General features: G+C 51.3%; 1 protein-coding gene across 4 annotated transcripts in view; it reads left to right on the top strand.

The window, feature by feature from the left end:
- RANGAP1 (Ran GTPase activating protein 1) overlaps window positions 1–14,667 on the top strand; it is a 51,543-nt gene that overhangs the window by 10,582 nt on the left and 26,294 nt on the right. The window contains exons 1-4 of one of the 4 annotated variants that reach the window (XM_071218720.1): window positions 529–992; window positions 3,366–3,506; window positions 9,774–9,901; window positions 13,535–13,594. In XM_071218720.1, the coding sequence (XP_071074821.1) occupies window positions 3,395–3,506; window positions 9,774–9,901; window positions 13,535–13,594 (300 nt within the window). In that variant the 5' untranslated portion in view covers window positions 529–992; window positions 3,366–3,394. Of the gene's footprint in view, window positions 1–528; window positions 993–2,817; window positions 2,984–3,365; window positions 3,507–9,773; window positions 9,902–13,534; window positions 13,595–14,667 lie in introns of those variants that run through there. The other 3 variants (XM_058309191.2, XM_058309190.2, XM_012521849.4) reach the window with 3 other exon arrangements.

The following is a 14,667-nucleotide window of genomic DNA, read 5'->3' as shown; positions in this document are numbered from 1 at the left end:
TTACTCCTTTAATCTGTAACAGCCTCAGTTTTTCTGCTTTTCATGATAGATATTTTTGGAAGAGTACGGACTGTTTATTCTATAGCATGTTCCCTCACATTTAAATTAATTTTATACATCGTTGACAGGATGGTGACACTTTGCCCTTCTCAGTGCTTCACATCAGGAGGTGCGGGATGTCAAGTTCGTCCTTTTATTGATAATGTTGTCTAATTGTTTAAGACGGTGACCTCAGAGTTTCTCTACCATAGAATTACTATTTCCTCCCTTTAATTACCAACTAATTTATGGCTATTTATATAGAAAACTTCGAATGTCCTCTAAATTTTATGAGACAAAACGCGAATCTTGGATACATATTTCTTGCGAAGCGCTCTCGCAGCGGGCCTTTGGCAGTACCAACCTTTGTCAATAAAGTTTCATGAAAGTGAACTTCCCGGAAGGGCTGGGACGGCCGTGCCGCAAGGCGTTAGGGGAATTGTAGTCTTCCTGGGTGCTCCCAGCTAAGCACCGCCCAGTGGTCTCGCCGAGAAAGAACGAGAAGCCGAAAAGGGAGGGCGAAGAGGGAGACGGCGACGGCGCTCTGGGACGCGGTGGGTCATGGGTCTCGTAGTTCGCGCGCGCGCTCCTGCCATGTGCCTCCGCGCCCGCGCAGGAGACCTGGACTACCATACCCGATAGGCCGCGCGCGCGGGGATAGGGGAAGCTGGCCTGGGCCTCGAACAAATCAAATCCAAGGAAAGAAACTGCCGGCTTTCAAAATCCTCCTCCTCCGCCATCATCCGCCGCGGTGCGGGGAGCAGGTGGTGTCTGCGACGTGAGTGACGGGAAACGCCGGGAGAGCGGACAGACTAGCAGGCCGGGCATCGAGACCGCTGGGCCCAGAGGCGGCGACCCTGACCTGACTTGACCCGGACCCTGAGTCGGTCCCCGCCCCGAGGGGCGGACGCGCGCGTTCGGGTCGCCCCACGCGGCGGCGCCGCCTGTTTACGGTATGGTCGGTGTCTCTTCCTTTTGCCCGTCACCTGCCAGGGATGGGCGGGGCGGCCCCTGAGCGCCTTCCGCGTGCCCCCTCGGCCATCTGCTCCATGCCTGCCACGGCCAAGCGCGGGGGTGGGGATGGGGGCGTTGGGAAGCGTTGGCGCCTTTCACGAAAGGGGAAACTGAGGCTCAAAGAGGATGTCACATTCGCCGGAGCCGCCCGGTCCGCAGCTACTAGCTGTGGCTTCTCATTGTTGTCATCGGTGGCTCCCGGAGGCGGTGCGAGTCCACCGGGAATCCCGGCTGGGGCCCCCGTGCTGCCCGCCTGTCATTACGGCCTGTATTCGCTCGTCACTCTGTGGTCATCGCCTCCCAATATGCCCACGCTCTGTGGAGGGTTTGGGCTGGCGCCGCGGTCCCAGGGGATCGGCGTGAGCCTCTGCTAGCTCTCGGCTCCTAAGGAAGTCTCCCATGCTCCTGCCGAGGAGAAGGGGACTGTCTTGGCTCTGCCACTGATCCCTTGCTGACCTAGAACGTAGCAATTTACCTCTCTGTGTTTCGGGCTCTTGGTCCTTAGAACGAATTGGGGCTGAATGGGGGGTAGTTAGACTGGGTTGAAGAGTGGACCCGCTTCCACCTGAGAAGCTCCGTGTCCCTCCATCTGGAGGCCCCACCACCACTTTTGAAGCTTGAAATTGTCCCACTCCAGAACTGCAAGAGGTGGTGGCATTCTAGGTTAATTGCTGTTCAGTTTCACCCCATCGTTCTTTGAACACCTTCTAAATGCCAGGCCTTGTGCTACAGGGAGAGTAATCCTGTCAAAACACTCTTCTGATCACGCTAATTGCTCAGGTGGCTCTCCTGCTAGAAACCCTCTTAATGGGCTTGCCATTCACAGTAAAAGCCACAGTCCTTAAAATGGCTTTTGTGACCCCACCCCCTTGGCTTTCGGTTCTTTCTTTCCTCCTTTCTCCTTTCTTCACTGTGCTCTATGCTCAAGCCCCCCTGTCTCCCTGCAGTTCTCCAACTCCACCCTTCTCTGCCACAGGTTGTGCCTTTGCTGTCCCCTATGCAGGAATGCTTTTCCCCCAGGTAGCTGCATGCTTCAGTCACCGATAGACTCTAGGTCTTTAATGGTTGTCTCCTTCCTAATAATACCTTCTCTAAACGTTCTACTTTAAACTGCAACCCCCACCCCCCACCCCCGAAAAGAATCTCTTTACCTTCTTCCCCATTTCTTATCACTGACTACATACTAAATAGCTTACTTGGAATAAATATTTCATGAGGCCAGAATTCTTGTTTCTTATTCTCTGCTGTACTCCTGGAACCTGGAAAAATGTCTAATATATAGTAGTACTCAAACGTTTGTTGGATGAATGGATGCTTATGCCCAAGAGAATAAGTCATGCTTATTGATAAAGACAAACGCACACAAACCAGGGTTAGAAGGATTACAATAAGGAGAGAGGGGTGGGTATTGGTTGTTTGAACCCAGAGAAGGCCTAGGGGAGTGGGAGGATGGGGGCAGCTGCCATAGCTGTGCCTTCAGGATGAATGGACTGGGGGAGGAGGCGTTCTGAGAAAAGGCAGCCCTGTGGGCACCTCCTACTTCAGTCCCTGGTATCATCTGTCTTCCTTGGTCTCCCCTGATTACCTGACCTTTCCTATTTGGTGAAGTGGAATTGTCCTTTCTGCTAGTGTGCTGAGCTCCAGGTGAGAAGCTCCTTTTTTCCAGCACCTCTGTCCCTGACCTATTGTGATGGTGGCCGTTGTGATGTAGCGACCTCTGGTTTCCTAGGAACACTAAGGTTTGGCCACCATGGGCTGCAAGGTTAAAACCAGCCGTGCAGTGGGCCGACCCCTGTGCCCCACCCCCAGAGTCATGCCAGCGTGGGTGGCGAGGCATGCCCTGGAATGGATGACCTGGACCCCATAGCCATCTATGTCCTGTTTGAGGAATGGGACCCTCAAACAGAGAACAGCCAAGATGACCAGGCAGGTATGTGCTTGAGGCTGACTCTGCAGGTATTGGTCTCTGGGACCTAGCTGCCATTCACTGGAGGCCCAGGAAGTGGGCAAATGGCACGGCTTTGCCAGGTGCTCCTAGCTGGAGCAGTTGGGCAGAGGAGGACTTCTAGTGAGACAGTAACTCGTTAAACTCTAAAACATGGTCTTTCTACTTCTTTGCTACCTCCTTCACTTTTCTAGAGCAGTTCCTTCCCTAATGCTATAGTCATTTCTCCCAATGGTTTAGCTCCTGGGATCTTGATAGCAGGAGAAAGTGAGGTCAACCCTGAGATGGCTGATATCCCTTCCTGCCCCTGCCCAACCAGGGAGCCACAGGAGACTCTTCTCTCTTAATGCTACTTATGTCTCCTCAGTTTGCAGATCTCCAGGGGACTCCACCAACATGGCCTCTGAAGACATTGCCAGGCTGGCGGAGTCGCTGGCCAAAACCCAGGTGGCTGGGGGACAGCTGAGTTTCAAGGGCAAGAGTCTCAAACTCAACACTGCAGAAGATGGTGAGTGCCTGGGTGGGCTGGCCCAGGGAAGGAAAGAGAGTGTGTGAATGAACATTTGCTCAACTCTTAACTTGTTGTCATGTGCTTTTAGCTACAGCATCTCTGTTATATGTCCATTAGACTCCTAACAAGGAGGCTTGAAAGACATTAACAATTGGCCCATGAGCACATGCACACTGCCCTGCTCTCTGCATGCTTACAGTGGACATCCCTGTCAGTGATGGCTCAGGCTGTCAGATGGGCAGGGCCTCTGTCTCTCAGAGGGAGGGATGGTAGGTAATGGCATGGTTTGTGGTAGTCCCAAGATCTAGCCCCTGGCTTCTGACTTCTGATCTGGTACTCTTTCTGCCCATCTCCGTTCACTCCCTGGGAGTATCCACCACCTCCCCTCGTGGAGTTGCGCACAAACAGCAGCCCAGGTTCTCCTGGGAAGTTCTGGTTCATGTTCCAGATGCCCTGAGAGACGCACGGCTGTCCCTGTCTATATGCTGGGACTGCAGAGAACACAGATCTTTTCTTTCTATCCCTGGCAAGTTATGGCTGGCACTGACCAACCCTGAATTCCCTGGCATCTGGAAGTGAAGGCACTGATGTCAGTGCTCGTAAGGCCTCTTGGGGTTCCGGCTCAACCAAGGAAACTGGTCTGGGCTTGCCTGGTTTTCATAGTGAGCAGGCAGGCTTGCTCACCTCCCCTGGGTCAGAGTCCTTGGGTTGCTAGGAGCATGGCGATGCACATTACTTGCCTAACATCTCCATAGGGCCTTAACCTTTACCAAGTGTTTCCCTGTGCTTTTATCACTTTTGATTTTCTCATCATCCCTGCAGCAGGTGGGTGGAAATGCTGTTTTATAAATGAGGAAAAAAGACTTGGGAGACTTAAGTAACTTGCCCAGGGTCCCACAGCTGGTAAATAGCAGAGCCAGGATTTTGATGTAGGTCCTGTGCTTCTACGTGGACATTGAACTTGGTTCACTAACCATGGACTTGCTGTTAAATGCCATCTGTTGAATACTTACTCTGTGTCAGGCAGGTTGTTAGGGGCCATACAAACAGTGTCTGTGTATCCTCACAAAGGCCCTTGAGGCCGGTTTTATCTCCAGTTTGCTGGGTAGGCAAACTGAGGCTCAAGGAAGTGATCTGACTTGCCTGAGGGCACAGCTATAATGGTGGGGCTGGGTTAGGACTTAAGTTTATCTGGCTCAGAACTCTGTATCTACTACACCAGCACAGGCTGGACGTGGTACCTCCTTTCAGAGGTCACCAGGAGTGCCCAGGTAGCCCTCAACCTGGAAAGGGAATGGGGATACTCAGCTGTGGGTGATCAAGCATGTGGCAGGGCCCAGTGGTGGTCTGCTCGTCTATCTCCTCTTTTCTAGGCTTCGTCTCTAGCCTTGAGCTGCTCTGTGGGCCTAGCCTCTTGGGGACCTTTTTCCATGCCTCCAGGTGCCTCCTCCTTTCTCTGAGGTTTTTTCTTTTCCCCTTTATGTGTCTTGTTTCCAGTTCTCCTTTATAAAGGACTCCAGAAAGAGGACCAAGATCCACCCTGGGTCATGCCTCAGTGAAGCAATCCAGTCAAAGCTCCCCCAGCTGAGTCCAATGCAATCAAAGAGTCCCACACCCACAGGAATGGATTAGCTTTTTTGGGATCCACGAAAAGCTTCAAACTGTCGCAAATGGGTGGATTTGGGAGAAAGGAAACTGTCAGAATTCCATAGGGATACAGGGCAGAAGCCTTCAGATGAGGAGCTTGGGGTTCAGTGTGGGCCAGAAGGGACCTCCACACTGATCATGGCTGGTAATGAGCTGGTGGGATTCAGGAGGGCAAGTGCCTGCGTGAAGGGGCCACGAAGCTCATGGTTGTCATGACACCCAGTTCTTCATTAAGTCATGGAAAGACCTAGGTGGTTTTCTGCTTTACCTGGCAGAGCAACAACCATCTGGGATTTGTTAGTCTGTGATGTGGTAGATGCTGAAACGAGAAATTCCTGCCTGATAGCCTCATAACCATTAGTTGTTCAAGGATGACTGGGGCCCATCCTTAGCCTATTAGATAAGTCACAGAGTCTTTATGCATAGCTCCATTTGGAATGAAAATCAAAGGAGAAAAGCAAACCCACCTGTGACCCTGTTGCTCTCCTGTCCTTGTTCTTCCCACTTTAGTGTATTTCCTTCTAGGCTTGGTCTATGCTCATGGCACTCCCAGGCTGAAATTGTAGGAAGCACAGTACTTGTCCATCTGTGTGCCCAGGTCACCTGTACAGCTTGGGTCTTCCCTTGGGGCCCTGGCATCTGACACCCTGCTCTTGAGAACAGCATAAGCATTCCCTTGAGCAGCCAGCCACCCTCCTTGTTGACCTGGCCAGTACTCAAGGGTTCAGTGGGACTCTCTTTTAGCATGGGACTCCCAAGAGTTCGAGATGTCATCCCAGCCTTGTCCAGATACCTGCAACAAAGGAGGCCTGGGCAGCTGGGAACCTGGAGTTGCACGTCCAGAGTGGTCCCCAGGACAGGGTGGTGGGGGGAGGTTTGGGGGCTTCTCCGTCAGCATGAGGGGCTCATGAAGTCCTTGGTTGTACACAGAAGCAAGGGTTTGGGGAGGAGCGTGTAGGTTCACTTCTGGAAAACCAGTCTGAAGCCTGGTGGTGCCATTTTCCCACACCTCCTGGGCTAAGGTGTTCCATTCCTTGAAACCTCAGTTTCTAGAAAATGAAGAGACTGAAACCTGCCAGTCTTCCTTGTTGTGAAATGAGAATTGGGAAAGGAGGTACCAGTCACTGCTTTCTGGCATTTACCACCCCCACCCCTGCCATGTCTGTTGACTCAGTTGTAACATAGACATAATAGTGAGTCCCTTATGAGGTCGTCTGGGGGATGTGTGAGTTAATATAGAATGTCGGTAAAGTGCTTTTCAACTGTAAATTGTTGGTGTTAATTGGTACTGTGTGCTCATCTTGGGCAAACCCCAGTCCTTCCCTCCTGGAGCTCACCTACAGAGGAGGGTGGTTTTTAATAAAGTTACCGTGTGATAACAGGGTAGTCATTTAACAAGGGTAAGGCTGTAGCCATGACGCAGGCCACACATGAGTGCTCCAGGGGCTGTGACGCCTTTGGGGCAGAGGTTTGACTCGGTTAGGGAGGTTGGGCAAGGGTTTCTGAAGAAGATGCTTCTGAAGAAGATGCTGCTGCAGAGGGTGCTTCAGGCAGAGAGCCACGTGTGCAGAGGCACCCAGCCTGGATAGCCGTTCCCCTTTTATTTTTTTAACTTTTAAATTTGAGATACTTTCAAACTTAACACACACACACACACATCCCCCAGATACCCAGTTCCACCAATTTTAACATTTTGCCACATTTGCCATAGTCTATTAATTTATCAGTTCAGTTTCTGAACACTCGAGTGTAGGTTGTATACATTATGCTTATTGAACACTTAATATTCACATGTATGTTTCCTAAGAATAAGGATATTCACTTACATAACCATCTTAAGTGCAGTTATCAAGTTCAAGTTTAACATTGATATAAAGCTTAACAACCTATATTCCAATTTTTTCATATGTCCCAGTAATGTCCCTTTGAGCCTTTTTCCTATCTTGCTAGATCCCATCCAGGATCATAGACCTCATTTAATTATCATTATCTCTTCAGTTGTTTTTTCTTTTTTTTCAGTCGTGTAGTCGACCTAAACTTTCCCATCTCATCCACTCCAAGCATATCATTCAGTGGGATTAATCACATTCACAATATTAGGGTGCCCTCACCACCTTCCATTTCTAAAATTTTCCTGTCTCCCCAAACTGAAACCCTATACTGATTTCTCATTGACTCCCCATTCCCTCAGCCTCCTGTTGCTGGCAACCTGTACTCTAATTTCTGTTTCTTTGAGCTTGCATATTATCTGATATTTTTTTTGTACTTATGTATGGGGCTTAAATTTGGCAACCAAAATCTATAACAATCTTGTTTGCTTGGATACTGACTTAACACACAGGAGCTAGGTTCTGATACTCCTCCGTTCCCCCACAAATTACATAATTATACACTGAGTCTACATGATTTATCATGACATTTATGCATTTGCCTTTTAGTTCCTGTAGGAAGCAAAAAGAAGTGCTACAAACCAAAAATACAGTAGTACTAGCTTTTATATTTACCCATGTCATTACCCTCACTGGATCTTTATCTCTTCATCTATTGTCTATTGTCCTTTTCTTTCCTCCTGCAAAACTCTCTTTTGCATCTCTCTTTTTTTTTTTAAGGCAGTACTGGAAATTGAACCCGGGACCTCGTACATGGAAAGCAGGCAGACCCATAGCCACTGAGCTACATCCGCTCCTCTCTTTGGCATCTCTTATAGGGACAAGAGATGTGTGGAACTCCTCAGCTTTTGTTTACCTGGAAATGTCTTAAACTCTCCCTCAGTTTTAAAAGGCAGATTTGCTGGGCGTTGAATTCTTGGGACAATTTTTTGCTTTCAGCACTTTAAATACATCATCCCACTGCCTATTTGCCTTCATATTTGCCTGTGTGAAATCAGCTCTTAATCTTATTGAGGCTCCCTTATATGTGACAAACTGCTTCTCTATTACAGCTTTCTAAATTCTCTTTCTCACATTTGACAGTTTGATTTAATTTGCCACTGGGTGGGTCAACTTGGAGTTTATTGAATATCTTTGATAGGTATATTCCTGGCTTTCCTTAAACTTGGGAAGTTTTCAACCTTTTTTTTTTTTCATCCTCTGATTCCATTTATGTCAAGTTCAAAAACAGGCCGGCTAATCTCTGCTGTAAGAGGTCAGCAGGGCAGCAGTGATCTCAGGGGAGCGGTTGCTGACAAGGTCCAAGGGACTTCCAGGGGGCTCGTCATGGTCTGCTCCTTGGTCTAGGACTGCTTACACGGTGGGTTTACATCTTAACAGTGTGCCGAACTTTCTGTGTAAGTTCTGTAAGCCATTAGTTTTTTACTCTCTCTCTGCCCCTTTCTCTCTCTCTCCTCCTGCTGGGACTCCCATAATGCATTTATTGGTACACTTGCGAGTGTCCAGCAGGGTCCTCAGGCTCAGTTCACTTTTCTTCATTCTTCCTTCTGCTCCTTAGACTGGGCAATTTCAGTTATCTTCTCTTTGAGTTCACTGATTCTCTTTTCAGCCAGCTTCAATCTGCTGGCCTACGTCTGCCGGCCTTGTTGACCTCTCTGGTGAATTTTAAATTTCTGTTAGTTTGGTCTTCATCTCTGTTTGGTTCCTTTTCATAATTTCCATCTCCAGATTGAAAATCTCTTTGTATTCATGTATCATTTTCCTAGGTTCCTTTAGTTCTTTGTTCATGTTTTCTGTTTTCCATTAGCTCTTTCAGCATTTCTTAGAACCATATTTTTAAAAAGCCTTTGCCTGGAATGTCCCAGGTTTGGTCCTCTTAATTGATGGCTTCTAACACTTTAATCTTTTTGTCGGTCTGGACCTTTGCTTCCTGTTTCTTTATATGTTTTGTAATCTTTTGTTGCAACTTGGACGTTTTGATATTATAATGTGTTGTTACTGGAATTTAGATTCTGAGATGTCTGTTTCTTAAGCTTGCACCCAACTTGAATGCAAGGAGCTTAAAAAATAAATAAAGAAAGAAAGAAAACACCTTTACCAGTCTTTGCAGATTGACCTGAGTGAGTGCTCTCTCCTTCAGGGCTTATTTGTACAGTGAGTTTAGAGAATAGTTCCAGGCCAAAGCACAGGGACTGCCCTGATCCTTTTTGCACAGGCCTTTTGTCTTGGGCATGAGTGGCCCTAGGAATTAGGCTGTTAAAAACTGTTAGGTAAAAATGTCCCCTCTTCTCTAGGAGATAGTTTCCTCACTGTCCTGGGCACTGGACTGGTGTGTCCCACAGCCAGCAATCCCTTGCCCCAGGCAGCATGGCCTGACTGCTCTCACAGCCTTCTACAGGGGAGCTTGGTGAGCCACCTTCTACTCACAGGACAAGTTCTAAGACAGTGAGTCCCTCCGGTCACCACTAGACAGACTGGGCCAGACATAACATGCTCCCATTAGACCCAGGACCAGGGACCCACATTTTGTGCATCCCTTGTGTTTTAACACTCCTTGCAGAGGAGTTGTCTGCAAAGCTGTGTCCCCTGCTAGATGGTGAGCCTGTGTGATCCTCCTGTAAGCCAGGGTCTGGCACATGGCGTGACTGTGGGCATGTGCACATGGTGAGCTGGTTGCTCAACTCTCTCCTGCCTCTGGCCTAAGTCTCTGTTCTTTGGTCCTGGGCAGCTAAAGAGGTGATTAAAGAGATTGAAGAATTTGACGGCTTAGAGGCTCTGCGGCTGGAGGGCAACACGGTGGGCGTGGAAGCAGCCAAGGTAATCGCCAAGGCCCTGGAGAAGAAATCGGAGTTGAAGGTAAGATCTTCAGGGTGGGCAGATGCAGACTAGTGGGGGACAAGCCTCAGCCCACACCACCGCCACCCCGGCCTGTGGCCAGCTCCTTTCGAAGTCTCTGCCTTGCTGGCAGTCAGTACGAATGGCTCCTCTTGCTCTGTCTTTCCTGCATGGGGTGCCCATTTGCGTCCTCTGGGAAGCAGACACTAGTGGAGGCCGGGGGTGAGTGGAGCTCAGATGTACACCTGATACCTCTGAGAAGGGAAGGAGGCAGAATTGGGCAGCCAGAGCCTCAGCCTGTGCTGTAGTTCTCACGGACCCAGCCCACCTGGCAGGGAGCTCTGGAGCAGAGATCGCCCTTTGGAGGAGTCTCGTGGTGCCAGACTCCGCCATTAGCTGTGGGCTGCCCAGGAAGAATGTGGCCTCAGCTCAAGGGTTGTGGCCAATTGGGTAGGTGCTGCCCTAGAGGCTGCCAGCTCCCTGCTCTCCTTGCAGCTGCCTGGCACCTTCTTTCTTGGAGATTAGTTCCAAATGGTGACCTTCCATGGCTGACACCAAGGGTGATTCAGATTCCTGTATCCCAGCATGGCTCAGACATTCCACTGAACGCCAGTCCTTCAAGATGCCCTGTGAGAAGAGGGTCATGTGTCCAAAATGTCTGGGGGTGGGTGTCACTGGATGTCCCCTTCCCCTGGGATTCCCAGGTCTCTGAAGGGCATGAGGGTCCAGGCTGTGCATGGGCTGGGCCTGTGCTAGGCTCTTCTGCATATGTCATTTAATCACAGCCACCCAGGTAATAGAAACTGGGTCTCCATTTTATAGGTTAAGGGACCCAAGGCTCAGAGGGGCTGATCCTAATGCCAGTAAGTGGCCAAGCCACATTTCCCACCCTCAAGTCCAGTGACTCTTCCGAGGCACTTTCTAAAGGGGAATAATACAGAGGTGTGGGCCAGGCGAGGAAAGAGTACATGTGCCCTGGGAAGGCCCTCCCCCATGCAGTTGGGGAAGAAACGAAGTGGCTCTTGATGTTCGTTTCCTCAGGAAGGTCACGGCCAGGCTAACAGCCAAGGCTGCAATGGTTTCTGCTCACCCGTCCGGGGTCTGCCCTTCCCCTGAGCATCAGCTGGGACGTTTTCCAACAAAGAACCTAGCTCTCCCCAGGGACCGGGGGAGATGTGGCCTGGGCCTGTCGGCTGTGGGGTGCAGGAAGGACCTTTGATGTGGCCTTGAACTAGGCTCAGGTCCGAGTCTGGGCTCCTCCGTGACATGGAGCGCTTCCTCCCTCAGGTGGCCTTGAGGGCCAGAGCAGGGCCTGGGTGGTGAGAGGCTCTGACCAGTGGTGGTGCTGTATGTGGTAGGTACTGTCACCCAACAGACCCGGCACCGGGAGTGGCTCACCCACTGCCCTGGGCCTTCCTCTGCTGCCTCTTCACCCTGTGGAAAGGAGCCCGGGGCATGGCACAAGCTGCCTTTAATCGTGGCCCCTTGAGGTCTGGACACGGTAGTGTGCAAGACAGGATGTTCTCTCCCTTCGTTGTAACACGTGTACAAGTGCAGTCCTGACAGGTGAGAAACCTGAGGCCCACAAGGAGGAATAACTTGTCCAGGGTTGTGTATCTTGTAAGGCCTAGGCCGGGCCTGGCACCCACCTCAGAGCCCACGCTCATATCAGTTCACTGCTGGCTTAGAGGTCATGGCAGCGTAAAGTGGTATTTCAGTGATAGGCTGCTAGGGTGGGCAGGGAGAGTCATGGGCACAGGCTAGCGAGGGCAGCCTCCAGCTCGAGTTGGCACCCAGGTCTAGTGGCCTGGAGCCCCAGTGCTCCCCCATACCAGCTGGCCCCTCAGCCCTCCGAGGTGGGGCTGCAAGGCTCCCAGGTGCGATGCTAGCATCTGTTGCAAGGGACTCTCGTACTCAGGCCAGGCCACCTCTTCCTGGCTCTAGGCCCCTTAGCTGGTGAGAGCATCAAGCTAAGGCCCCACGTCTATTAGAGTGATTTCCTTTGTAGGAAGGAAAGTTTCTTTACAAAAACCAACTTCCTGGGACTTACGGTTTGTATTTAGTTATTAAATTTTAGGAACTTCAGAAGAAAGTGGCTTCCCTGTGTCCTGTCCTTCCCAGTTCTGGCTCCGAGAAGGGTGGAGCTGCCAGAGTTTTGTGTTTCCGGGATGGGAAGAGCAGCCAGAGTCAAGGGATGGGACTTTGCCTAGAGACCATACTTGGCTGGCCCACAAGGCCCAGGATCCTCTCGTGGCCATCACCTTTGTAACAGTATTTACCTGATGTTTTGTTTAACCAGATCATTTTCAAATAATTTCGTTTAAAAGCAAACAAGGTCATGTCTGTAATTGGAAAGCAAATACTCCTTACCATCAATAGAAAGCGACTAAAAATAAAGGTAATATAATAGTGTTGCTATCTAGTTGGACAGTGTTGCCACCTAAAGGCTCTGAGCCTCAGGCCTCTCCTTTGTTTAGAAAGACAGAGAAGGGAAGTGGATGTGGGTCAAGTGATTGAGCTCCAGCCTACCACACGGGAGGCCATGGTTTGGTTCTAGTGCTTCCTTAAGAAGACAGCAAGCTGGTGTGCCAGGCAGGCGTGGCAAGCTGACACAACAGGATGACATACCAAGAGACATAAGAAGAAAAACATAATGGGAGCCACAGCAAAGTAGGGAGCAGAGGTTCCCAGTGCCTCCTAAAGGAAACGAGCAAGACAGTGAGCTGGCACAACGGGCAGGTGCAGCAAGCTGACACGACAAGATGACACGAGACACAAAAGGAAAAACATAATGAGAGACAACAAAGCAGGGAATGGAGATGGTTTAAGTGATTAGGCGCCTCCCTCCCACATCAGAGGTCCTGGGTTTGGTTCCTCGTGCCTCCTAAAGAAACAAGATGAAGAGGGAAGCGGATTTGGCTCAACAGATAGAGCATCCGCCTACTACATGGGAGGTCCAGGGTTCAAACTCAGGGCTCCCTGACCCGTGTGGTGAGCTGGCCCATGCGCAGTGCTGATGCGCGCAAGGAGTGCCATGCCACGCAGGGGTGTCCCCTGCGTAGGGGAGCCTCATGCTCAAGGAGTGTGCCCCATAAGGAGAGCTGCCCTGCGCAAAAAAAGCACAGCCTGCCCAGGAGTGGCACTGTACACACAGAGAGCTGACATAAGATGAGGCAACCAAAAGAGACATAGATTCCCAGTGCCACTGACAAGAATCCAAGCAGACACAGAAGAACACACAGCAAAGGGACACAGAAAGCAGACAATGGGGGAAGGGGAGAGAGAGAAATAAATAAAAAATAAACTTAAAAAAAAATTAACATACCTCTGCCTTGCCATGGGGCCTGGGCCAGGCCCTGCTCTCTGAGCTGGAGTCCCCACCCCCGGAATACCAGAGGGTTGGACAGATGAGACAGTTCTGCTGAGTTACCACCACCCCAGGTCCCGTCCTTGGGGGCTGCTTGGCTTGAGGGCGGGCCTCCGGGTCCCACCAGCTTTAGCCAGAGCCAGTCCTGCTTTTCTTCGACAGAGCCCAAGCTGAGAAATGTGTGACATTTGTGTTTCTAAGCCCCCAAGGCTGGTGTGCTGTCCGCTGGGCTGAGGCCACCTCTAGGAGTCTCTGGCTAACGCTCCTTTTCCTTCCTCCTTCCACAGCGATGCCACTGGAGCGACATGTTCACGGGGAGACTGCGGTCCGAGATCCCGCCAGCCCTGGTGAGTGAAGGGGGCAGGTGCCCCCTCCCCCAGGCCTACGTCCCCTTGGGACTTCCCAGGACGGGTCTTGCTCCTTGTTCTTTCTGGAGACTAAGATAAGGCCTGTGGGAAGGGAAGCAGGTAGGCAAGCACGGCATCTGTCCCGTGTCCTGTCAGGGCAGAGCGAAGGACTCGGGGACCCCGTGAGACTCGAAGGCCGGGGCAGGAGGCAGACCAGTGGCGACAGGCTTTCCAGGGCTCATTCCTGAGCTGCGCGGCTCCCTCGCACTGGGCTTCGTCCGCAGCACGGCCTCCTTCCTTTTCCCCGCACCCACCTTCCCTATGCCCGGGGATTTCTCCGTCTACACACTGCCCGTGGGGGCCGTCCCATCTTTCTCTGGACCCTCCCTTCTCCTATCACTCTCTTTATATTGGTTCTTGTTCTCCTTGTGGGTGGCTTCCCTCTGCCTCATTTTCCCTCTCCCCATTCCTGGGCTCGGATGGCTTGGGTTAGGCTCCCGGCTCCTCGTGTGTGCATGTGTGCAGGAAGGGGACAGCAGGGGATATCACAGATCATGGCCTTCCTGGGGCCAGAGGGCAGTGGGTGGGGCCTGGCACGCAGCCGGCCCCCGGGTGCTACAGGTGCTTGGGAGTCATTAGCCTGGTCCCTGAGCCCCTTGCCCTGCTCGTGCTGGGCCACCAGGGATGCCTGTGCCCAGCCTCACAGCTAAGGAGCCCCAGGCTGGCAAACAACTCGGGGTCATCTGGGGTCCCAGGCGTTGTGATGGGGACCCTGAGGGCAGAGCTCTGGGTGGGGTTCAAGGAAAGCCCCACGAGGTGGTGATGTTAACATCCAGCCTCGAAAGGTGAGCAGGAGCCACACGCAGCTCGGCTTCCCAACACAGTTAGGCAGCCTTGCTTGGGTGACTGGAAGTGGGAAGGTTTCAAGTTAGAAAAGGGGTGATGAGAACTTGTAGGGTGCTTGCTCTAGGAGTCTTCCTGTGCAGATTGTCTTACCTGAATTTTAGCGTTTAATCTCTTCAGGCTCCATGTCACCAATGGTGAGAACGAGGCTTTGAGGTGGGGGCCAGGTA

Source organism: Dasypus novemcinctus, chromosome 12 (genome assembly GCF_030445035.2).
Source record: "Dasypus novemcinctus isolate mDasNov1 chromosome 12, mDasNov1.1.hap2, whole genome shotgun sequence".
In the NCBI taxonomy this organism is placed as follows: Eukaryota; Metazoa; Chordata; class Mammalia; order Cingulata; family Dasypodidae; genus Dasypus; species Dasypus novemcinctus.
The sequence above is the reverse complement of the archived record's forward strand: the minus strand, read 5'-3'. Positions and strand labels throughout refer to the sequence as shown.